The sequence below is a fragment of the Anastrepha obliqua genome, chromosome 5 (assembly GCF_027943255.1).
Source record: "Anastrepha obliqua isolate idAnaObli1 chromosome 5, idAnaObli1_1.0, whole genome shotgun sequence".
NCBI classification, from domain to species: Eukaryota; Metazoa; Arthropoda; class Insecta; order Diptera; family Tephritidae; genus Anastrepha; species Anastrepha obliqua.
In genome coordinates, this window is record NC_072896.1 from 13431614 (window position 1) to 13455600 (window position 23987).

Sequence of the window (23987 nt, forward strand, 5' to 3'; positions counted from 1 at the left end):
AAGGGGGTTTTCGGTTCTCTTGCTGCCTTTCAGTCAGTTCATGTGGCACCCATCTTCCGACCTTTAAAATCATGCCCATGTCTTTCAAACGTTTGGAAATGGTTTTTTGGGTCTCTCCCAACTGCTCTGCCATCATTTCTTGCGTTTGACCATCATCTTCATCCAACAATGCTTGCAAATCGGCGGCCTCAAACTTTTTTCATTCAAGCTGTGACCTCAAAACTGTAACTGAAGTATTTTAAGATATGGCAAACTTTCTTATGAAGAAACATTTTTTGTTATTAAATAAAACATGCTATTTAAAAATAAAAAAAATTTAAGATTTTTTTTCAGTAATTGGAATACCATAAAATATAATAATTTTAATAATTTTTTTTTGGCTGCATCAAATAAGCTGTGAGTCACTGTATATCTTAAAACAATTCTAAGAAGGTTGAGAAATCGTTAAAGAGAAAGCTGGCCTTTGCTATTCTCAGAGCTCAAGAGGCCGCTCCGGGTACACAGCTTCGATACAATTGGGGAGATAAAAACCGAATCCTTGCGCTGTCTAAAGAAGCTTCTGCTGAACTTCAGCAACTTAACACTCTGAAGGCAATCAAATAGACTTAGAAGAGTAAATAATTATATTCGAAATTTTAAATTTCCCCTACTTTTGGTCACAGAGTAAACGATGAAAATTATTAGGTTAGGTTAGGTTAGGTTACGCTGTAATAGTTGCCCAGAAAGTGGGCCCACTTGAACGAAAGAAGTTTGGTTTATCCTTTGTAATACCATTGTAAGCGGGAAAAAAGAGGTGAAGGAAAACGATAGGATGAATTAGAGAGGGGTGGGGGTTGAGTATTTGTGGACTATGAACGGTGACTAATTTGCGGCTGTATTAGCCGTTTTATGCTGCTGATGAAGTTCATCAGATTTTTGATATCAAGACCTGCTATGCCAGCAGGCGCAGAAAAGAAGTGAAAACCAAGATGCTTAAATCTTGGTCCTGTGAGAGCTGGGCAGCTAAGGAGCAGATGCTGAGATGATTCCAGCTGACGCTGATGATAATTATTAATGTTACGTGAGTGACATGGCGGTCGCCGTAGCTGAATGGCTTGGTGCGTGACTCTGTAGTGCCCCTGTTCGAAACTCCGGACATGAAAGAGCCAATGATAGAATATTGGCATCGAACGACTAGGAGGGGGAAAATTGTCCACTTCATTTTACACAGGAAGAGGGGAATTTTTGTTCAAATTTGTCACTGTCTTTTTTCATTACCCCATCAAATATTATGCCTAAAAATTTCCATATTTCTTTTTGACTCCTTCAAATAGCAGTATTTGTACAAAATAACCCTTCAGAAGGCGCGCTATGAGCAATTTGCTCACGCAATTTTAAAATTGCCAAATTTTCAATGTTTACCGTTAGTCCTAGAATAACGGCGTTCAGAACCTCTAAGTAAATGATTTGTCTTTGCAATAAGAAGCATTCGAAGTGTGTAGTGTGCGAATAGAGATCGAAGATATTGGTTTACTTTATATGTGCGGCATTTTGCTCATTGCGCGCCTAACTACGTAAGTATTTTAATATTTTTTTTTTTTTTTGCAATAAACGCGTATAATTTCTCTTTATAATTATTTAGGTAAATTTTTTAACAAAATAATGGAAACTAATAGCAAACGTCGTCGTCTAGCAAATGACACCTCACAAATTGCATCTTGGTTGGACGAAATTTTGGATGACGAAGACGACGTGGAAGAAGATTTTGAGGAAAGTGATTGTGAAAGTGAACACACTGATCACCAAAGTGACACAGAACAATCTTCTGATACCGACGCAGGTTTTGATCAAGATGAAAGCGTCGAAATGCCGCGAGGAAGGCGGCAATTTTATTTGGGAAAAGATATGTGTACGAAATTGGCTATGGATGTACCCACTCGCAATATACGTACTAGACGCAGTAACATAGTTACACATCTTCCAGGAGTTAAGGGCACAGCGAAAGACGCTATAACCCCTTCACAATGCCTCGCACTATTTTTGAAAGATACTTTACTTGAAAAATTTGTAACCTACACAAATATGTATGTACATTCAAAAATTGACTGATTTGTACCAAAGAGACAGGGATTGCAAGGAAACAGATTTGGCGGAGATGAAAGCATTTATTGGAATTTTGTATATGGCTGGATTAAAAAAATTGAACCATTCAAATTTAAAGGAGCTTTGGCTAGATGATGGAACTGCTCCAGATATTTTCAGAGCAACAATGTCGATCAAGCGTTTTTTATTCCTAGTCCGTGTGATTCGTTTCGATGAAACTTCGTCTCGTTTAGCCAGATCCCAATTAGATAATCTTGCAGCGTTCAGAGAAATATTTGAAGAATTTAATGGCTATTGTTCCGAACATTTTATTCCTGGAGAATACTGCACCATTGACAAAATGCTGGAATCTTTTCGAGGAAGGTGTAAGTTCCGAATTTATATGCCTAATAAGCCAGCTAAGTACGGATTAAAAATCAACGCATTGGTTGATTCAAGGACGTTTTACACTTATAAAATGGAAATATACTGCGGAAAACAGCCACCTGGACCTTATCAGTTAGATAATTCACCTGCTAGTATCGTCAAAAGAATTGCTGCTCCAATATTAAATACAGGCAGAAATTTAACAATGGACAATTACTTTATGTCCATACTCCTGGTTGATGATCTTTACAAAAACTACAGGACGACAGCTGTTGGTACACTAAGAAAAAATAAGAAGGAAATTCCTCGTCAATTCATTTCGACAAAAGGAAGACCAGCACCTCATAACCTATTTGGTTTTGGTGAAAACAAAACTATTGTCTCGCATATTCCAAAAAAGAAAGATAAGAAAATTGTACTTTTGTTATCTTCTTTTCATACCGACGACGGAATAGATGATGAAACAGGTGACAAAATCAAACCCGAAATTATAACATTTTATAACCACACAAAGGGTGGAGTAGATACTGTGGACCAGATGAAGGAAACTTATTCGGTATCCAGAACTACTCGCAGGTGGCCCATGCGACTATTTTTTACAATTATTAATATTGCTGGTATAAACGCCCAGATTATTTATAAATGCAATACCCAAATCATGATACAGAGAAGGTTATTTTTGAAAGAAATTGCTTTGGAGCTTAAAAAAAAATTATTTTATTATTTATTTATTATTATTATTATTATATTATTATTATAATTGGCGCGTACACATCTGTTAGGTGTTTGGCCGAGCTCCTCCTCCTATTTATGGTGTGCGTCTTGATGTTCCACAAATGGAGGGACCTACAGTTTCAAGTCGACTCCGAACGGCAGATATTTTTTATGAGGAGCTTTTTCATGGCAGAAATACACTCGGAGGTTTGCCATTGCCTGCCGAGGGGCGACCGCTATTAGAAAAATGTTTTTATTAATATAATTTTGGTGTTTCACCGAGATTCGAACCAACGACCTCTCTGTGAATTTCGAATGGTAATCACGCACCAACCCATTCGGCTACGGCGGCCACCCGCATATAACCAAATATTGTACGTCGTCAGACTATCAAAACACTTTCAAGCTCATTAAAAGAAATTATATCTCATATAGTGCCAAACAATGAACATTTAGAAGCCTCTGAAAATAATGGATTTTGCGCATTGTGTCCCAGGCGAAAAAATAGACGCACCAAAAAAGGATGTTTTTTGTGCAACAAATTACTCTGCACCGAGCACGCAAGAACTATATGTCCAACTTGTTTCGATTGCTCCTTTAACGAAGATCTGGCTCAATATTGAATTTTTATTAATATGTATTGCTACTAATTTAAATTTTTTTTTGTTGCTAGTGAAAAAAAATGTATTGAATTTTCGTTTTATCTTTTTTATGTTATCAAAAATAGTTTCTAAGAGTTTAAAACTCAAAAATGCATATATCTTAATAAAAATAAACCATTAACCTATAAAAAAACACTTTATCTTACTAATCTACCTAACCTAGGAGCATAATATGTTTATGTGAAAGTGGTGTGAGCAAAATGCTCACGTGCGCCAATTCGTGTAACTTATTAAGGCGCGCCTTCTCAAGGGATAATTTCTGCGTTATTGGTCCACACTATCAGCTAAGCAGCAGCAGCAAGTATCAAGCAAGTAACAGGGCTGCATTATTGCGCTAGTTATTTCGTAGCTCGAAGGCATCTGCCATTTCAAGATAAAAGTTTGTAGCTTGAGGAGCATAACATCAACATATTTCATAATTTCGAAAACATTTTAAACAAAAATTTAATTAAATAAGACAATAATTTCAAAATATTTTCTACGAGAAATTGTCTAAAATACTCTAAATCCTCTTTAAACGCGCAAAGTTAAAATCTGATTTATTGCCACACTCAAAAGTCATAAACATTTAATAGAAAAGTAACTTTGCTCGACTTTGAAAGCAAAAACCGAGTGCGCGCAAACTCGCACAAGTCATTCGCTTTTGACCTCCGCAATGGGAATGCCGTAAACCCCAAGGTATATGAGGCTTAAAAACCATTTATTATCAACATAGTCAAGGACTTCTTATCAGCACCGACGAAAGCCATCAGCGAGCCACAACATAACATCCACAATTCATCGGCACTGCTATGAATTATTTTCTGCAATGAAGGATGCTGTGAATGGAGAGCGCAACTCAAGCGTAGAGAAATTCTATACTCAATTTCTCTTTTGTTCTCGTTTTCGTACTCTCCCAACCGGCATTGCCGCAATGTGCAAGTGCTTTGCAGATTTCGCCATACTGTACGCACTTAGATTCCACAAAAGGACTGGTATGGTATGAGCGAGAGCATGTGACCAACAGCCGTCAATTATCACAGGATTTACGAAGCTGGCAGCAGCAGCAGCAGCAGCAGCAACAGTGCCAACTATGACGATGGTGCAATTTGATTTCATGCGTCAGTTCACACCTAAAAATTGCTTGGGGTGATACTACCAGAGCATTCTGAATGCAATACAATTTGACATGCTTTGAGTTTATAAAATCGCAAAACGAAAATATATTTAAAGCATGTGCGCGCATACATTCGTACATCCGTACATACATGCACAGGTATGCCAGTAGGTGTGTCTGACTTTAAGTGCGAGTCTCACCTTTGACAGTGGACTTCTTTCTCAGAACACTTTCTTTGGCTTACTCTACATACATACGATTTTTTGCAATGCCGTCGACGACGTCGGCGCTCTTCAGTTTTGCACGAAAAATCTCATTAAATGTCAACACACAAAATTAAGTGATACTTTGAAAATTACTTCATTATGCCGCACACTTCAGTTGTCGCCTTGCAGTTGTGGCGTAGCCACTCCCCATTGAGCACTTAAAATTGCCCATAAACATAATTCCCTTTTAGTTTGCAAATCTTGGTCACACTTATATGAACCCTATTTTCTTTAAGCTACCCTCTTTTACTTTTGTGGCTACGTCCTGTGTATTATTCGCATGACAAACGCCGACAAATATGCTTTACAAAATGTTGGCTAGCAATTGAGTTTGCAAATTTGAAGGCCGCAAAGTAACGAATGCCGCGATTTATGAAAAATTTAGTGCATGCTTTCGGGCGCAAAGCTTTATTAAATATATTTACATACATATGTACCTACAAGTCTGTGAATCATCAAGTACTTCGTAGTAAATTCCCTTAGTTTAAGGGGGGGTAACGTTTTTAAATTTTTTTTTTATTTGATTTTTTAAATGAAGAACCTTTCAAGAATATTCTGTGAAAATTTTAGATGAATCGGAGCAAAACTTACAAAGATACAGCCATGTAAGTGTTGCTACCTACCTGGCTCAACCGCCGCGCGCCATTTGTACTTTAAAGTGTTTTTAACACAACTTACGTTTTCAAAGTCGGTGCCCCTCATAACTTTGAAACTACTGCACCGATCCTTTTGAAATTTTGAACACTTTTTCTGTAGATGTTTTACAAGGTAGCGCCGAAGTTTTTTTCGAATTTTTTGATACTTTTGTTTTTACGGTAACTAATTCACCGATTTTTTACGCGAAAATCGTGTTTTTGACTTTAACGTGTTCCCAAAAATCGAAAAATTTTTAATTTCAAAAAACCCTCTTGCCATTACCCGGAGAAAACGATTATCTAACGAAATAACTTTGGTTTTTTGATTTCAGATGATTTAACACCGAGTTATGAGGGGCACCGCAAAACTACTTTTTTTTGAGATGCGTCCGAAAATTTCTGCCATTGCCGTATTTTTAAATATTTTTGGATGAAAATTTCACAAAATATACTTCAAATGCTATAGTTTTATGTAGTAAAAGATTTGACGAATAAATTTTAACTGTGTCATCAAAAAAAAAAATCATAAAAATGTGCCTTTTTTCCATGAATTAATTGATTCTCTCGGCTTCAAGACTCTATTTTTCATAAGAAAAGGTATGTGTGGCAAGACCAATAGGCCTTTTCTCAAAAACAGCTAATTTAAGTTATTCAAGCGGCTTTCAAGCTTGTGATGCGAGTAACTTTTAGCCCTTAGGTTTGATATATTCAAGCAAACAACATCAGCCGTGAATTTTACCAAGTTAGTTTGGCAGGAGAAGGATATTCTTGCACCTACCGCATCTGTGGATCGTCGCTTTTAATTTGGGTTAAGGTATGGCACGACTGGAATTAGTTTATTGCTTTTGTATTTTTCATTTATTTATTAAAATTAAATTATGCATCTTGTCCTTTACAAATAGTACAGTATTTATTACCTCGAAATAGGAACTTCATAATTTTAACCCTCTCATCCCATGGCCATACAAGAGAACAATAAGCAAGGATGCTCTTAAGAAAGGGCAGTAGAAAATCATCGATGAAACAAGCAAACAAAAGGAGGAATGGACAGCATACAAGCAAGACACCTTCTTGACCTTATTTATTTACAATTGCCAACACACGCACACATACACGCGCACACACACACACAAATGTGCTATGAGTTCCATTTTCCTTCCTTTCATAGATCCGCCTAAGTGTAAGTGTAAAAGTACAAACTCAAGTGAAAAGGACATTTATAAATGAAACCAAAGAGAAAAAAAAAAGAATACGACATCAGCAATTTACTCGTAGTAAAGATAAAATCATTAAAACTCACAAGTTTTGCTGTGGTGTGACGTCGAATGGACCACTGTTGGAGAGGTCGAAAGTGTGAAAATAAGTGTGGCCAAAGAAAAGAGCGGAGGTATGGGTGAAAAGTGCTATGGAAAGGCGATAATTCCATACACACTTATCCACACCCATTGCGTGCTGATTACTTAAAGAAAGACCAAAAAAGGCGGTATTGGGGGTGGGGGTCGCCCAATTGCTTGTTCACACTTGCATGTTTGTGTAGTTATATGTAGATTAAAGGGCTGTAATTGGTTTTAACACGCTTACGCCACAGCGTGAGAAAAGTTGAGCGAGAAGAAACTGAGACCTGGCGTCTGAAAAAGCAGGACACAACAGAACTTCATGCTGAGAACTTGTACTGTGGCATAGGTCAAACGTACGTTCTCAGGAGTATTTATGTAGCCAGTTTGAGCATTGTTTGACTCGAGTTTAAATGTATACATACATGCATACATACAAGCATACGGACATATCCATATATGTATGTACTTCAGCTCTTCTATTGAATTACTTATGTCATTAAGGTGCTCCTCCATGCAATTCATCGAATTTTGTGTCTGGAGAAGATGAAGAAAATGGAAGAAAATTCCCAATATCGTATAGGAAAAAGTTGTCAAAATTCAACTAAAATTTAATGGTCTATAAAACTGCATACCCTGCAGTTTTCTCAAGATTCTGTTTAAGAAGTTGAATATTTTGATGAAACAAAGACTTCGGGGGAGTATATCAAAAAGCCCAAAGAATGTACACAGTTTCTTAGTAGTCAAATTAAGTTTACATAGAAAAATTAGAAATAGCATTTAATGTAGCAATCTGAACGTGACAAGATGTTCGGCCACGTAAAAAAAATTCCGTAAAACAATTCAAAAATTACGTAAAATAATTTATTGCCCTATTATTGCCCCTCAAAGTTGGTCTTATTGACGCTTAACTTGGCAGGTACCTAAAATGTTGTATTAAAAAACGAGTTAGAAGGTCAAAAGGTTCTACAAATAAGGGTTTTCCAATAAGAGGTGTTATTTTGATATTCAAAGAAAAATGTTTTTTTTTAATATAAATGATCGGATGTTTACTTCATTAGAAAGAGAAAGATATGCCGTTAATAGTGGACAATAACATCGAGCAAATGACCACCACGACCACACTTACAGGACAATATCCTTTTCATGAAATTTTCCATAACCGAATTGCAAAGTGGCTGCCCCATGCCCTCGATAGCCTCACGAATTCCATCTTTGATGTCTTGAATCGACCATGGTATGTTGGCGTAGACCTTCTCTTTCACGTGGCCTCAAAGAAAAAAGTCACAAGATGTTAAATCACAAGATCTCGGTGGCCAATTGTGATCACCTCTTCGAGAGATAACACGGTCCGGAAACTTTTCCCGTAAAAGATCAATGGTTTCGTTGCTTGTGTGCACGTAGCGCCGTCTTGTTGAAAATAAACGTTGCCCAGATCAATACCATTCAATTTCGGCCATAAAAAATCTTTAGTCATCTCTCGATAGCGATAGATAACACCTGTTTTTGGAAAACCCTTTATATTCCTTGAAAATTTTCAATGTGAGTTTTCTCTCACAATAACCGTAAACAATTCCCAGAAAATTAAAAAAAAAGCTTTATTATATTGGTAGTCGAAAAAGTCTTTTCGTATTTTGTCAATAGATGTCGTTGGAGTCATCTATCTCCAGTGCTACCAATCACATTGTGTCATATCAGATGGTATTAGAAAGGTGACATTTTAAGTTTCATTTAACCAAAAAAATATTAAATTCGGAGAAAATGAAAAATGAAATGAAAAATGAGTGAAAAAATGAAGAAATTCGCTATATTTTGAAATTTGTATAAAAAAGGGAAGAATGCCACGCAAGCCACCAATGAAATTTGTGAAGTTTACGGAGACGATGCTGTATCAGTTCGTTTAGCACAACATTGGATCGCTCGCTTCTGTTCTGGAAATTTCGATGTGAAAGATGCACCTCGCTCCGGTTGACCTATCGTTGAAAAAGTCGATGAAATTATGGAAAAGATTGACCAGAACCGTCACTTAAGCTGAAATGACATCGCCGAGCCACTTAACATTCATCATCGAACGGTTTTGAACTATTTAAAAAAGGCTGGTTACAAAAAGAAGCTCGTTGTTTGGGTACCATATGAATTGTCTGTCAAAAATTTAATGGATCGAATTAACATCTGCGATTCTTTGCTGAAACGAAATGAAATCGAACCATTTCTGCAGCGAATGGTAACAGGAGACGAAAAGTGGATCAAATACGACAATAATGTGCGAAAAAGATCATGGTGCAAGGGTAGTGAAGCTCAACAAATGGTCGCAAAGCCAGGATTGACGCCTCGAAAGGTTCTGCTGTGTGTTTGGTGGGATTGGAAAGGAATCATGCACTATGAGCTGCTTCAGCCTGATCGAACGATTGATTCTACACTTTACTGTCAACAACTGATGAGATTGAAGCAAGCAATCGAAAAAAAACGGCCAGAACTGATCAGCAGAAAAGGCGTCGTCATCCAACAGGACAACGCTAGGCCTCACACATCTCTTTGATGACTCGGCAAAACTTAGGAGAGCTTGGCTGGGAAGTTTTGATGCATCCACCATATAGCCCTGACCTTGCACCATCGGACTACCATTTGTTTCGAACAATGCAGAACTCCCTTAATGGAGTAAAGTTGGCTTCAAGAGAAGCCTGTGAAAATTACTTATCGCAGTTTTTCGCCGAGAAACCACAAAAGTTTTACACTGATGGAATAATGTCTCTAGAAGAAAAATGGCAAAAGGTGGTCGACCAAAATGGTACATATTTGGTTTAATAAAGTTCATTATAAATATAAAAAAATAAGTTGAAGTTTGATTACAAATACGAAAAGACTTTTTCGACTACCCAATATTCTCTTCTTCTATGTACGAGTATATAAGCACAAACCCTCATGCTGTTCGATGACTTTAAGAAGGCATTCGACACCTTCAAACTAGACTCAGTATGACTGGCGTTGAATAGAAAAGAAGTTCCGGAATAAGATAATCCTCCTATTCAGAACCCTTTACGAGAACTCCGAACAGGCAGTGCTTCACAACGGCAAAATCTGCGACCAACGCAGTCGTAAGGTAAGGTTGTCCTCTTCGCCATCGTTATGAGCTCATTGAACCTGCACAAAAGAGGCATCGTATACACTTTCAACTGATATCTTGAGGACCTGAACTGCACCGATAACATACGCATACTCTCTCTCAAACTCACTGACATGCAAGCGAAGGCGGTCATACCAGTCATGCTGGCACGCACTGTTGGACTGTCAACATCGCCAAAAGAAGGCTATGAGAGTCAACCACACTAAAGCAAGACCTATAATAGTTTACGCGTACCCGGTGGAATTTGTCGAAAGCTTCTGGTCCTTCGGCTGCACTATCACGACAGGCAACGGAGCAGATGGAGATGTCAACTGCAGGCTAAACAAAGCAAGGGCGGCGGCGTTCGGGCGCAGGCATACGTGTACGACGGAAGAGTCTTGTGGAGGCTCTATGCACCCAAGTGGAGTGAATAAGGATATATAATAAAAAAAAAAATACAAACCTTCATGTACAAAAAAATAATCGTGCAACATTTTGATCAGTTTAGGTCCGTCACGTATTTTCTTCCAAATAAATAACGCTCGATAATTCTTTTATATGGAAGAAAATGGCTATCGCCGTCAAAAATATATATTTCTTTTTGTTAAATCAATAGTATTTTCAAACCACTTGCAACTTTCATTTGTTTTTAAATTGAATCGCCTATAAAACTACATATAAACCAAAAAATATTCTTAAAATTCGGTTTAAAAATTTGAAATTTTGGTGGAAATATGCGGAATGTTGTTATTATGCACAAAGCTTGAAGATACGATTTATATAATATTTGTTGCATAAAGGGTTAAACTTTTATGACAAGATGCTTTCCATTTCAATTCAACCGGGCTGCTCGGGTCATGTTCTTCGATTTCGATGTAACTTAAATATGTTGCTCTCTGGTCAAAATAATGAGACACGTATTTTTTTGTTCGCCCGAAAAAAATTTTTTTCAAGAGTTATCGGCAATTTTGTTTTTTGCCTCAAACTCGATTTTTTTTAATTATATAAGAAAAAAATTTTTTGAAATGCCCATAACTTAGTCAAAAATGAACCGATTTTAATAATTCTGGGTTCAAAATGATCGTAATTACTTACACAAGCGACTTCATGTAGAAACAATTGCAAAAAAGTAGTTGAAAATTTTTTATTTAGTAAAAAAGAAAAAAAATTTAAATTTTTTCAAAATTCAATATTTCAAAAAGGGCATTTTTTTTTTTTTTATAACTTTTTCCAAATCAAAAAAACATCTCAAACTTTAATTGAGCTGCATGCCTAGTAGCTAAAATGCGTTGTTTTTGAGTAATGAATTTTTAAGTAAACACCCTGTTTCGCACTTTTTGTTTTTTGCAAAATAAAAAATTTTCAACTACTTTTTTGCAACTATTTCCACATGAAATCGCTCGTGTAAGTAATAACGATCATTTTGAACCCAAAATTATTAAAATCGGTTCATTTTTGACTAAGTTATGGGCATTTCAAAAAATTTTTTTCTTATATAATTAAAAAAAATCGAGTTTGAGGCAAAAAACAAAATTGCCGATAACTCTTGAAAAAAATTTTTTTCGGGCGAACAAAAAAATACGTGTCTCATTATTTTGACCAGAGAGCAACATATTTAAGTTACATCGAAATCGAAGAACATGACCCGAGCAGCCCGGTTGAATTGAAATGGAAAGCATCACAATTAATAGCCTCTTAAGAGAAAAAGTATAGCCAAAACGGATCAAAATGTTGCACAACTATTTTCTTGTCCATAACACATGGAAATGGTTGGTTTATGAAAATAATCTGAAAATATTCTAAGCAGATTTCTCATAAGATTAATAATCGTTCATCTTAGGCTTCATTTGACTTAAAATTTAAGTGTTTTACATCTGTTATAGTTGGCGTTTTCTCGAAATGTTTTATGACTCATCGATCCAAGTGTACTTCAGGAAGCAGTTCAGAAATTTAATTTTTCATTTTTTTTGATTTTTTTTGCTAAACCATTTTTGTTTTTTTTTTGTAGAATAATAGATCACCTTAATGGTCATGGATTCGTACATATATATGCTTGCTGCTTCCTTTACGTGTGTGCGAGCGACCGCTTGCTGTCAATTACAAACAAGCAGCCGTAAAGTGCAAATGGCGTATAAGGATAATGCAAGAAAGGACAAATGCACATCGTAATGACTTTGAACATTGACTTTGGCTTATAGTGCAGACAATTTCAATTGTTCGTTGACTTTTCACAAGTACTTTTTTTTAACTAACTTTTCTTGCATTTGTTCTGTATCATCTCTGCCGAAAGTATCCTCGGTGAAACGGCGCAGTGGTTTTTGTTGCATTTTCATTCGCTTTGTAATAAACACCATGAAGTCTTAAGTAGCCGCGCAGCAAGAAGGCGGAAAGCTTTTATACAAGACAGCAAGCAGGGTTGGGCACCTCAGGTACTTAATATCATTTTTGAACTTTGAAGTTGTAAGAAAAGAGCAAATAAGTACTTGGAAATAAAATTAGTACAACATTAAGTGGGAGCAGATGGGATGAATAGGTGGAGTTTGTGTTAGCAGGTAGCTGATACTCGTATTGTGCAGGTAGCTATGAGACAATATAATCGAATCATACTCAAGCTAAATAAATATGTACGTTAAGGGTGATCAGATTGTAGATACCTATTCCAATAGGGTCTCACGTGACTACGGTCAAACTAAATAAATAAATAATTGGCGCGTACACTTCTGTTAGGTGCTTGGCCGAGCTCCTCCTCCTATTTATGGTGTACGTGTTGATGTTTTTCCACAACTGGAGGGACCTACAGTTTCAAGCCGACTCCGAACGGCAGATATTTTTTTTATGAGGAGCTTTTTCATGGCAGAAATACACTCGGAGGTTTGCCATTGCCTGCCGAGGGGCGACCGCTATTAGAAAAATGTTTTTATTAATTTTGCTTTCACCGAGATTCGAACCAACGATCTCTCTGTGAATTCCGAATGGTAATCACGCACCAACCTATTCGGCTACGTCGGCCGCCAAACTAAATACATAACTTTTTTCAGTATTCATTGACATTTCATCATAGAAAGACTTATGACTCAACAACGTTTACAAACCGTAGAATTGTGTTACGAAAATCGACACTCTGTGAAAAGTGTTCATATCGCGCTCAGACCAACTGATGGTGTTCAGCGATGAGGCTCACTTTTGGCTTAATGGCTACGTTAATAAGCAAAATTGCCACATGAGCAGTCGACTGAAGAGCAATCCGAAGCCATTCAAGAGCAGATATTATATCCATTACATCTATTGAAAACAACCGTTTGGTGCGGCCTATGGTCTGGAGGAATCATCGGCTCATATGTCTTCAAAGACGAGGCTAGCGCCAATATAACAGTGGATGGTGAAAGCTACAGCGCCATGATGAATGACTTTTTGATGTCGGCAATTAAAGCCCGTGATCTCCACAATATTTGGTTCCAAAAAAGACATCACTACTCGCCATACAGCCCGTGAAACAAAGGATTTACTGCGTCGTCATTTTGCTGAGCAATTTATGATATCTCTCGTCTCGGACCAGTGGATTGGCCACCAACATCGTGTCATATCACACATTTGAACTTTTGTTTGTGGGGGTATGTAAAGTCTAAATGTTTAGTGAATGAGCCAGCTTCGATTGAGGTATTGGAAGCCAACATTACTAAAGTTATTCATTCAAAATTGGTGTTTCGGCTAACATTAACTGAGAATATTTTATAGGTGGCATGTGGCAAGCCACTGCGTCCTTTCTCCAATAAAATCTGTTTAGCCGTACTTTGGTCTTATAAGTTCATTTCAGTGCAGCTTTCCAGAAGATCTAGGATTATAATGAGGTAGAAGCTTTTTATTCAAACCATCTTGTGCTGATATCGAACGTGATATCGAGCGTACTATTCAGTCTGGAAGGCATTGCAGGGATCGGGTAACCAAACAGATATAAGTGAATATCGTAAAGAATCACCAAAACCACTTCGAACATCAAGTTTTGAGTGGGTGTGCTACTAAGTGAAAAGCAATAATCTTTTCATTGGGCATTCGAAACATTTTCAGAAACTGTGATTGAAGCACAGCATATTAAGAAATTGACATTATATTGAAATACTCAACTGTTTTTGATTTATGGCTCCCATTACGGTAAGGCCAAAGAACGAAGGCCAAATTAAAACTATGAATGAGTTCCAACCCAAAGCCCTAGCCAAAGAAGAACAGCGGTCATATGATTTGGGCATCAGTAATACGTCTTAACTTCCAACAATTCCAACAATGAAATGAGTAAAGTTTACGTCGCTTTCTTTAATTTGTCTTTTCTACAACTTTTCCATTATTCTCACATCCCCGCATTCATGCAAACTTATTCCAGGCATCTCAATAAACTCCCTTGAAATTTAATTTTCCATTCATTCGTTCGTTTTATTAATTTAAATCTTTAAACCAGCTAACAATGCGTTTATCTTCATTTTTATGTTTTCCACTAGGGAAAACTAAAACCTTAACAAATCACCCTCGAAATCACATTTTGTGTAGCTTAAGCTTCATTCGCCGCTTCCGCTGCTGGGGCAGGCGCTGCAGTGGTGGATGGCTCAGCGTTATTGCTATTGTCAGCAGAGCGTACGTCCACGACATCGGAGTCATCACCTTCGGATGGGGGGAAGGGTGGGAAGTTTTGCTCCTGTGGGTATTGTGGCTGCTCGGGTTGCTGTTGCTCGAGTTCTGGCTGCTGTTCGGGGTACTCGACGGGCAGAGGTTCGGCAGCTGGCTGTTGTTGTTCCACCGGTTGTACGGCAGCAACTTGTTGTTGTGGCAGGTATTGCAAGTATTGTTGTTGTACTGGCACGACGGGTTGGGCAGGCAAAACTTGTTGCACCACTGGCGCAGCAACAGCAGCAACTTTGGCGACAATTGGTTCACGTTGAACAACGGCATTGAAACCATTCAAATCGTCGGCGGTGTAGGTAACAGTACGCTTGTAGCCATCAGCATCGACAACACTGTAGGAGCCAGCAACATTGCCACCCGTGCGGGTCTCTACTTGGCTCTTGATGTCACCGGTCAGAGAATCGTGCACGCCATAAGAGAAATCGTAACGTGGCGCGGATTCGATTTCAACTTGCTTTACAACAGCTGCAGGTGCGGGTGCGGCAGCAACGACAGTTTTGGCGATAACGGGTGCAGCAGCGGCCACGTGCACGGCAGGAGCGGCGGCAGCAAAGGTCTTAACAACTGGTGCTGCAGCCACTACCGGAGCGGGCGCTACATATGACTTGGTGACGACTGGCGCGTGATGGTAGACAGCAGGAGCGGCGTGATGATACACGACCTGGTGGGCGGGGCTGGCATAGGTGCTGACGGCGGCGGGCAAGTGATGGTAAGCGGCGTAGGGGTTGTAGGCGTAGGTGGCAACGCCAGCCAAGCTGGAGCCGGCCACGGCCAGGAGAGATAAGAGGCTGAAGAACTGTAAGTGAGAGAGTAGTGGGGGCGTGAATATGAAATAGTTTTGGAATGGTTATATAAAAAATTGGTATAATAAATTTCATTGGTTATAATAAATTTTTATGTAGGTATATCAAATTGTAGATAAAAGTTGTTGGAAAAAATAAAAAATTAAATTTTGTCGTACAAAGAAGTTTGAAATTATTTTAAGCGCCAGTAGTTAATGGTTTTGTGCTTTTTAATCTAAGTGGTACTTCAAGCTTGTAAGTTAAAATCTGTTTCTGAAAATTTAAAAGTAAGTATTAATGGAAGTTGTGTGTTTAGGCGTGCCCAATCTTGTCGCTATTAGTTTAGGAAAATTATAGACTTCAGTTTTCAATTCAGAAATATAATTAAAATTGAAAGTAAATTTTTTTGTTTAATTAAAAAAAAAATATAAAATACATACAAAAATTTTTCCATTCCAAAAGTACCCATTTTCATATGTTTTATTAGAATATTTTTTCTATTTTTTCTTTATAATATTTTATATGCGGATGACGTTTGTTTTTTGTTAAAGAAAAATAAAGAAAGTTTTTCTAAAAATTCTGTCACAAACATTAAAATTTAATAAAAATAATTAATATTTTGAAGAAACAGAGAAACATAGAATTATATGTATTTTTTCAAAAAACATCATTTACTTTTTCTCTAAAATAAAAAAAAAATGTTTTTTTAGATTAAATTTTTTTTGTTTTTATTGTTTTTAGAGTGCTAATCTAGTAGAAATTTTGAAAAATTATGTATTTTTCCAAAAAACAGTAAATGATGTTTTTCTCTAAAATTAAAAAAAAAATGTTTTTTAGATTAATTTTTTTTGTTTTTTATTGTTTTCTTAGATTAAAAAAACTCTGTATTAGACTAAAATTGACTTACAAAAATTATAATTTCACTTAAAAATTTTAAAGCTTTGAAAATATTGGCTAAATCCTTATAATTTCTCATGGATTTTTCTCGTCGAAGATTCTGACAAATATTAGAGTGGTTTAGTATTTTGAAAAATTATGTATTTTTCCAAAAAATAGCATTTACTTTTTCTCTAAAATTAAAAAAAAAATTTGTTTTTATATAATTTTTTTTTATTAAAAAAATTTTTGTTTTTTATTTTATGGATTAAAAAATTTTTGTTTTAGATTAAAATTTTTTATTTTTATTAAAATAAAAATTAACCAAAAAAATATAATTTTTCGAAAAATTTAAATTTTCATTTAAAAAATTTATTGCCTTATATTTATTTGCTTTAAAAGCTTAGGTTTTCAGAAGATTTCTAATAAAATTGGATTATGCAAAAAAAGAAAATTAAGTATTTGGCTTAAAAAAGTTTTTTTTTTGTTGGTGATGCTTGTAGTTGTAGTTTGTTTTGGCAATTTCTAAAAAAAAACAAATATGAGTTTTAAAAAAATAATAAATATTTGGCTTGAATTTTTTTTTGAATGTTCATTGTAATTTTTTATTGAAATTTATAAATTGTCAAGAGTAAATTAAAAAAAAAACATTTTCGGTATATTCTTTGCAAAATGTCTGCAAATATTAAGAAAAAAATGTAATCTTTCAAAAATTTAAAATTTTTGATTCAAAACTTAATTCTTTTGTGTTAAAAGTTCAGTTTGTTTAGACAATTTCTAAGAAAAATTTTATTTTGCAAAAAAATAAAAGCAAATATTTGGCTTAAAGAATATTTTTTGTTTGTGTTTTTTTTTTATGGAAATTTATAGATTATTAATAAATAATTCTTTGTAAAATGTCTGTAAGTATGAAAAAAAATGTAACCTTTCGAAAAATTTAAATTTTTTAATAATTTTTGTTTTGCAAAAAAAAAAAAAATTTATATTTGTCTGAAAAAATATTTTTTTTGTGTTATTTTTTTTATGGAAATTTTTTAGATTATTAATAAATAATTCTTTGCGAACTGTCTGTAGATATTAAGACAAAAATGTGACCTTTCGAAAAATTAAAATTGTTTTTTAGCAAAAAAAAAAAAATAAATTTGTTGAAAAAATATTTTTTTTGTGTTATTTTTTTTATAGAAATTTATAGATTATTAATAAATAATTCTTTGCAAAATGTCTGTAAATATTAAAAAAAAATGTAACCTTTCGAAAAATTAAAGTTTTTGATTCAGAAATTTAGTTCTTTTATGTTAAAAGTTCAATTTGTTTAGACAATTTCTAAAGAAAAATTTTATTTTGCAAAAAAATAAAAACAAGTATTTGGCTTAAAAAATATTTTTTTTTTTGTGTTATTTTCTTTATGGACACTTATAGATTATTATTAAATTAAATTTAAAAAAATCCCAAATTCTTTGCTAAAATGCCTATAAATATTTTTTTTAGTTCATTGCAGTGTATTGTAGCAATAAAAAAAAAATTTGCAATAATGTAAAATTAAATGTTTGGTTTAAAAAATATTTTTTTTTGTGTTCATCGTAGTTTTTTATGAAAATTTATAGAATATGCTATATTCTTTGCGTAAATGTCTGTAAATATGTGGAAAAAATTTAATAGTTGCCCAAAAACAAAAATTCTTTACTATTCTCCTACTTTGGTGTGTATGCACTTACATCCTCCCACCCTTCCTTATTGCTCACAAAATTTTATAGAAAACGCAAAATATTTTTTGTTTACCAATGTTGGCGATTATGAACCAAGCATATTAAAATTCACAAAAACTGGCCGCGCTAATGAATTACTATTATCTGCGGTAATCAAAGCGGCATTGTGCCATATCCGCTTTCATATCCCTTTTCTTATCATCTTTTACAGCCGCTGGCAGCTTTTTTGTAAACACAACTTTATTTAATTATGCATTTCACAGGATGTTGATTTTTCAACTTTTTAGTTTTGTTTTGTATACTCATATCCTTTGAAGTACTTTGCTCGACACAATATTGCCAATTTATTATTTTTTTTATAATTTTCATACTAATTAAATCGCTGTTGCACTTAATTACACTTACTTTGCTTGCCATTGCTTCAAATTAAACTTTGATAAGTTAAAAAAAAAACGCGCCACGTATTTGAATTAACGAAGGACTCGAAAATCTATTCACTATGACAGCCAAGCGCTTGATGCACGATGAACAAACAACTAAGTTGTGATGCTGTCAACAGGCGGTGACAACTATTTTATACTCTCGCAGCAGAGGGAGGCATGAAAAAAGCAAAAAAAAAAAAAAAATACAAAAATATTTAAAATTGAAATAAGCAAAAAAAGTGTCGAAAAATTGTAGCAATTTGAATAAAAGAATAAGCAAAGAAGTCAAACGCCCGCAAGCGCACGCCAATAAGCACCAACATCCGCACGCATGGGTATGCATGTGCGAGTACTTGCTATGTGTGCATGTACACAAATCTATGTGTAAGTATGCATGTCGATAAGCGCCCATGTATGTTCATGTTACCAACTTGAGCGCACACATAAATTTGTAAGTACCATCAGATATTGGTTTGTATACAAATTACTCATGACTGCACAAATAAGTACCAATACAATTTTCGGCATCAATAGAGCTATTTTCGAAAAAGTGTCGAGCAAATCGAACCGGATGACGTGCGCGCACGAAAAACTGGTTGACATGACACCACGAGTACACTTGTAGTGAAAAAAGCGAAAAACCAAAAAAAGCAAGCAGCCAAAAATTCCCCTGCCTAAAACCGGCAAACTGTAACATTTTCGAAATGGATGGAAAAACATGCGAAATTGTCGCAAACACACACACAAACACAAAACTTGTTAAATCATGATGATCGATTGGAGTATTTCAATATTCGCGGGTAGTTCAATTACTAGGTAGTGAATGTGTTTAGTACGTACATACACACATACATGTATGAATGTATACATATATGTATGTTTGATTTTTTTTAGTTTTTTTTTCACACTTCCATTGTGTGACAGTTGCTGTGACAGTTGTGGCGCCAAAACCGGTTCAAAATTGGTTTAGAAGGCAGCAGCGTTGTTGTCAATTGTCACATTGGCACTTAATCCGCTTAGCGGTCAAATGCCACACACATAAACACTCACACACTTAAACACTCATTCAAACGGAAGAAAACCACAAAAATTGATTGCTATCAGTTAACTTTTTATTAAAGCCTAATTTAGACCTAAAATTTAATTGACAACACAATGAGAAATATTCCGGGCGTAGTTTAATTAAAAGCTCAGTTTGTTATTTATTAACTGGCAAAAGCAATTTAACGCGTAATTGTTTGCAAAATTGAATTAAAAATCGAATATTACTATTTGAGAGTTTAGTGACATTTATGCAAAACCAAAAACAAAAAAAAGAATGCGGCAAAGAAAAATTGCAAACAGTAACTCACACATTTGATCACGTGTTAATGATTTGTTTGGTGGAAATAATCATCGATATGAGTCGACAAGGTTGGTGAAAAAATTTCCCGAACCGAGTGCTGTTGAGGATAGAAAAAGGACTGGCAGACCAAACAATGGAAGTTCTGTTGAGAATATTGCTACTGTAGCGAAAAGTGTTGCTGAAAAATACTTAAACATCGATATCTCGAGGTTCTCAAAATTTATGCATTCATGAACCGCATTTTTGCCGGATTTTACTTGTAGACGTGTTAATGGTGGGCATTTAAATTATGCCATTTTTCACATATAATTTTAAGAAATGCATTTAGAATAAAAATAGAGCCGTTGTCGTCTACTAGTGGAATTGGAGAGGGTTGTCCCCTCCCTGAATGCTGTATTAGAAACTGTTAACATTGAATGTTATGCCACAGACTGGGGACTGCGCTGCAAGTTAAGGGGGCAAGACTGCTTTAGAGGCTTCAAAAATTCGAGTTTTTTTTCATAAATTTCTTCCCAAACTATTTGAGAATGTGTCCTCAAAATTTCACAAGCAAATTCTGAGTTACAGAAGAAATTGTGAGCAAGCGTCGAGCAGGTATACGAGCGTATATAGGTATTGCCTGGCTGCGTCGGCTTGAGCAAAGCCATATTTAGCATTTATGTTCAAGTTTAATTTGTTTTTCAACACGAGCACATCTTGAAATCATGCAGAGCTATCCAAAAGGGAACAAATCTTCAAGTGAACGGACTGGAAAACCACGGAAGTGCAGATTCCACGGCAATCAGTTTCATAATGTTTCGACTTCGGACGATGGAGAAGCTAATACTAGCCGATTTCTCGGTTTTTTATTTTTACAATTTTTCCTAATTGGCGCGAAAAATAGGTATAAGTTAAACGTCCTATCGAAACGAGATAACATTGATTGTATTCGGAATTAAATTCTCTTCTAGTTGAACCTAAAAAACCTGAAGAAAGTTATGATTAACCCACTTTTTAAACAATCTAAAGTGAATTTGTTTTTCCAAAAGAATGATTTTTTTTTAAATAGCGAAAAAATGTTGAATTTATCACTTTTTGTTTAACTTTCTTGGCTTAACTAGAAGCTATACTATACTAAAATAAAATTATTTTGGGTTTTTGATTTCAGATGAAAATTGCGACCTGCATCTTTCCCGCCGCACGACACATGCACACTCGAGGCGCCTCAGCAAAATGCTTGTACCAGGCATAATACTGTTGAGATATATAAAAATAAAACCTGAAAGTTTTGTTTCAATCGAATATTTCTTTCCTTCCCAAAAAAATCCACAAAAAAATCGATTTTTTGAAGCCTCTAAAGCAGGCTCCACCTTTAAGGGGTTGCATCCGTCCAGCAGTGCCAAAAATGTGCTAAAAGAAAAACTGATTCCAGGAGAGATAACAATAGAAATAAATATAAAAAAATTTTACACATTGTTTATTAGTACTTAAATTTTATAAAAAATTATTTTAATTTTTCTTTACAAAAATTAGTACAATATATAAAAAATCAGGTGACCAAAGTACAATGAAAAAAAGTTGTTCCACGGTCTGCATCATTTCTCCTTGAAATATTGATGGATTTGTAAGAAGTAAAAAAAAAATCTTATAAAGTAAAGTTGTAGTAATAGTCTGTTGAGCCGGATTTTTTAATTTCGTAAAATTTTGCAATTTATGGAATTTTAAAAAAAAGTATGCGTTTTACGTCATAAATGTCACACTTTAAAGATGTGATGTTTATAAAATTTTTTTATAAAAATATCAAAAATTCGGCTCGACAGACTATAGAGAAAACACCTTCGAATATTTAAAAAAAAAGTGCGTGTAGCGTAGTACACGTAACAGAAGTGAAACTTTCAAGGCAGATAAAGAAAGAGGGAGAGACCCGAGAGAAAATGAGAGAGAGAGAGAGAGAGAGAGAGAAAGAATATATATCTAAATAAATTCACAACATTTGCAGAGAATACAAATATACAAAATTTACAAAAACCGGAGAAGGACTCAAACCGTGGCAACAACGCGCACTATTCCAAGTGTTTAACACCCGCACAAACACAGCGATTCCAGGACCGACGCCGGAATGAATAGCACTTTACTGTACGCACAAGCACTAGCCCGTGAACGGAAATAAGCGCCAAAAAGTAGGCACCAAAAATATATTTCCTACAAGTTTGCACCAACAATCAAGCGCCTAAAAGTAGGCAGTGTTATTTCCCACTAGAAATTAGCAACCACAAGGAAAAACTCAGGAAAAATAGCCTAAAGTGTATCCAAGACATATATAGGTATATATATATTATTATAATATAAGGTATAGCTCTCTCTCTCTCCTTTTCCTCTACGTTATATCTTTTTTCTCTCTCGCGGAACGAAAATGCCCAAAATGTTGCATGGCCCTGAAATTTTACTCTCCATTCTCGTTCGTCCATCGACGCCTAAGAAGTTTCGCTTCAAGAACCTCTTAAAAAAATATTAAATATTAACGAGTTTAAATAAAAAATCGATTTTTTGAAAATTCCGGACGTATGTTACCCCTTAAGTGACCTCGGGCATGCAGATGATTTAGTTTTTATATCAAATCGCCATGCTTATCTGGAAATACAGGTTCCACAGGTCGCGGACGAATGGCAAAAAGTGGGTCTCAATCTCAACATCAAAATAAAACTAAATCTATGCGAATCAACGCCAACTAGGATACTCAGTTTAACATTAGCGGTAATATAGGAGAAAATGTTACTCTATTTGAGTGCCTTTTGAGTATTGTTACTACTGAGGAGGTACCGTCTTTGACATCACCAAACGGTTTAAAAAGGCAGATGTGCTTTTGCCAATTTATATAAGATATGGAGAACTCGAAGCTTGCTCCTAAATATGTACTAAATACAAAATTTTAATGCTTGCTACCAAACAATGCTGCTGTTTGGCTCAGGAACTTGCTTTGTGACGGTTTCTATAACACACAAGTTGGAAACCTTTATTAGTAGATGCTTGAGACTAATTTTAAAAAAATGTGGTAGCCGAGAACAATTAGCAACGAGAAGCTGTGTTAAAAGCAACAACAAATTATGAAAAGAAAGTATGGCTGCATCGGTCAAATCTTTCTCAAAACAGTGAGCGAAATAGCGCATGCCGTCTTGAAATGGGACCCTCAAGGGAGTAGAAATAGGGGTCGACCGAAAATAACATGGAGAAGGATACTTAACAGAGAGAGAAGTTAATCATTCAGAGCTTTAGCGTGCAATAGAAATAGTTGGATCTTTTGTGACCGGACTAAATTCCTAAATGTGTATATGTTAATATTTTTTGAACAAGTCAATACTATTAAATAGTAAAGTACAAGTGTAAAATCGCTCAAAAATCTCGTTGATTTCTGACAAGATTTTTCGCTGAGAAGTTGAGAGCTTTCTTCCTTATAAAAGACTTCCAAACATGTACTTCTGCTTAAAAGGTTGAAAACTCTTTGAAATTTTTTAAATTTTGTGAATTTTGTACAAAGTTTGGAACTTTGAGTTACATATGTATATAGTTGTTGTTGTAGAATGCGCTATACTTCAATAAAAGAGCAAAGAAAAATTAAATTTAAGGAAGAAGTCGTCCTGATAATATTATTTTGAAGACGTGTGTGTTTTTGTTGTGTATGAGGAGCAAGCACCGAAAGCTTAACGCCGTGAATTTGACACTTTAACTCGATCTAAACCTACTACTATCAAAGTACCGATCTTCTTCGTCAAAGTACCGATCGGCCGTCAAGTATTTCGCTGGGAGCTGGTTTGAGCACTAAACTCTGTCCGTTACAGTCAGAAACTAGATTTACCTGTTACCATCCGTTGTTAAAATCATTTCAGGAGAAAGTCTCACTGGTCGAATATGTACGCCCTCACCTACTATGTTAATGTCCAATCACTACTA

At 35.4% G+C, this 23987-nt stretch overlaps 1 protein-coding gene across 1 annotated transcript; it reads right to left on the bottom strand.

The window, feature by feature from the left end:
* Window positions 1-14798: 14798 nt before the first annotated feature.
* Window positions 14799-18710, bottom strand: LOC129248388 (cuticle protein). The gene is made up of 2 exons (XM_054887919.1): window positions 18699-18710; window positions 14799-15725 (listed from the first exon to the last, which is right to left on the bottom strand). The coding sequence occupies exons 1-2, from the start codon at window positions 18708-18710 to the stop codon at window positions 14799-14801; spliced, it is 939 nt and encodes a 312-aa protein (XP_054743894.1).
* Between the last annotated feature and the right edge of the window lie 5277 nt (window positions 18711-23987).